Below are 1,506 nucleotides of genomic sequence, written 5' to 3' on the forward strand. Positions count from 1 at the left end.
TCTGCAAGACACCGGCCCTCCAGGACCGAGTTTGGACACCCCTGTTCTATAGCATCAAACATTTCTAATGAATACTGGCAGAAAAAGTCATTCAGTGCGTCGCCCTCTGATGGAGAGGAAGTGCATTCACATCGACAGCTGCCACGTTCATCATGGAGGAATCTGACCTTTACTAATTGAAACAAAGGTCAGCTACTGAGCGTTCAACATGCTGAGTAATATTTTCCCCCACCAACGGTTTCTACTGATTCAAGGGGAAATGTAGAGAAAGAGAAATGAGGATGTAGAAAATGTTCAGCTGTGATTTCGAGCTCCAAGCACATGCTACACCAAGAGCTGTGCTGATTAAACTCCATTTTAATTTCACCAAAAGAATCGAAGCTAGTACATTTTAAGACTTTATTCTTCCCTTCAGTTTTTTTCCCCCACCATAATGCCTAACAGAAATAAAACAAAATTATACATATAAAATCTGTCCAAATATACAATTTCACAAAAACATTTTCCAGAATAAATTCTTACACATAAGAATTGTGATTTGCATAGCAGCATTAAGATGTCTATAAAAATATGCGTGGCATCAACATTTTAAACTGGAAATATAAAAACCAAAGCTGAGCTAAAACTCGAGCACTAGCACGTCAAAGCAACATAAAATGTATCATTCTGATCTAGGATCCGTCCAAGCTGCTCACAAACCAACTAAAATGCAAAGCTGACTGAGCATCAGCATTTATATTTCCAGAAACGCTATTAAATATATTTCTATATATACCAACAACACTGAAGAGAATAAACCATCCTGTGACTAATGGCCTTGCGGAGGGAGCATCAACATTCAAGATAGTATAATCTGTATATACAGCTCAATACATTATAAAACACTGTAAATATGTAGTACCTTGATTTTTATGACTTCGATGCACAATTACTGAAAGACGTGAAAATATGCATGTAGTAAACTGACAAAAGAACTGTGTAAATACTGGCACTATTAGTCCTCAGAGAAGACGCTCTGGATTAAGGCAGTGGAAAGAGAGAAATCTAAAAGTAAAAGCTTCATTATAGCAGCTCTTTGTGAAGCGTGACCAGCACCAATCCGGTCTTAGGCTCGGTGTAACTGTGAGAAAGACAGAAAGAAATGAATAAATCACAAAACGTACATTTAATGACAATTGGTTCTGCAAAATACAATATCACAATATGTCAAATTAAGTCCCTAGTATGCTTCTATAATGCTGCTGGCTTCTCAGCATTCAGATTACATTTGTTATACATTTTTAATTCTTTTAACTTTTATGATTTTCTTTTTCCATTTCATTTCAAAAATAGCTTTTAAAATTAACTTCAATTTAAAAAGACGAAGAACCTTACAAATAATGAACACTATGTGCATCAAGTTTGGATTGTTGATCAATGCATGCTGATGAAATAACCTAATTTAGAAAAACAGACCCACTGTGAATTTTTGTCAATATTTTGAATAAAAGACCAAGTAACACGTTA

The 1,506-nt window shown here is 35.4% G+C and overlaps 2 protein-coding genes across 2 annotated transcripts in view; both read right to left on the minus strand.

Moving 5' to 3' along the window:
• The window catches only part of LOC107598268 (NEDD4-binding protein 2-like), a 30,115-nt gene that overhangs the window by 10,843 nt on the left and 17,766 nt on the right, over nucleotides 1-1,506 (minus strand). The gene's annotated exons all lie outside the window — the stretch shown is intronic.
• LOC107598270 (NEDD4-binding protein 2-like) overlaps nucleotides 449-1,506 on the minus strand; it is a 2,517-nt gene continuing 1,459 nt past the window's right edge. The window contains exon 3 of the mRNA XM_016289563.1: nucleotides 449-1,120. Within this exon, the coding sequence (XP_016145049.1) occupies nucleotides 1,063-1,120 (58 nt within the window). The 3' untranslated portion in view covers nucleotides 449-1,062. The remainder of the gene's footprint in view (nucleotides 1,121-1,506) is intronic.

The sequence above is a fragment of the Sinocyclocheilus grahami genome, unplaced genomic scaffold (assembly GCF_001515645.1).
Source record: "Sinocyclocheilus grahami isolate Dianchi unplaced genomic scaffold, SAMN03320097.WGS_v1.1 scaffold249.1, whole genome shotgun sequence".
Taxonomy (NCBI): domain Eukaryota; kingdom Metazoa; phylum Chordata; class Actinopteri; order Cypriniformes; family Cyprinidae; genus Sinocyclocheilus; species Sinocyclocheilus grahami.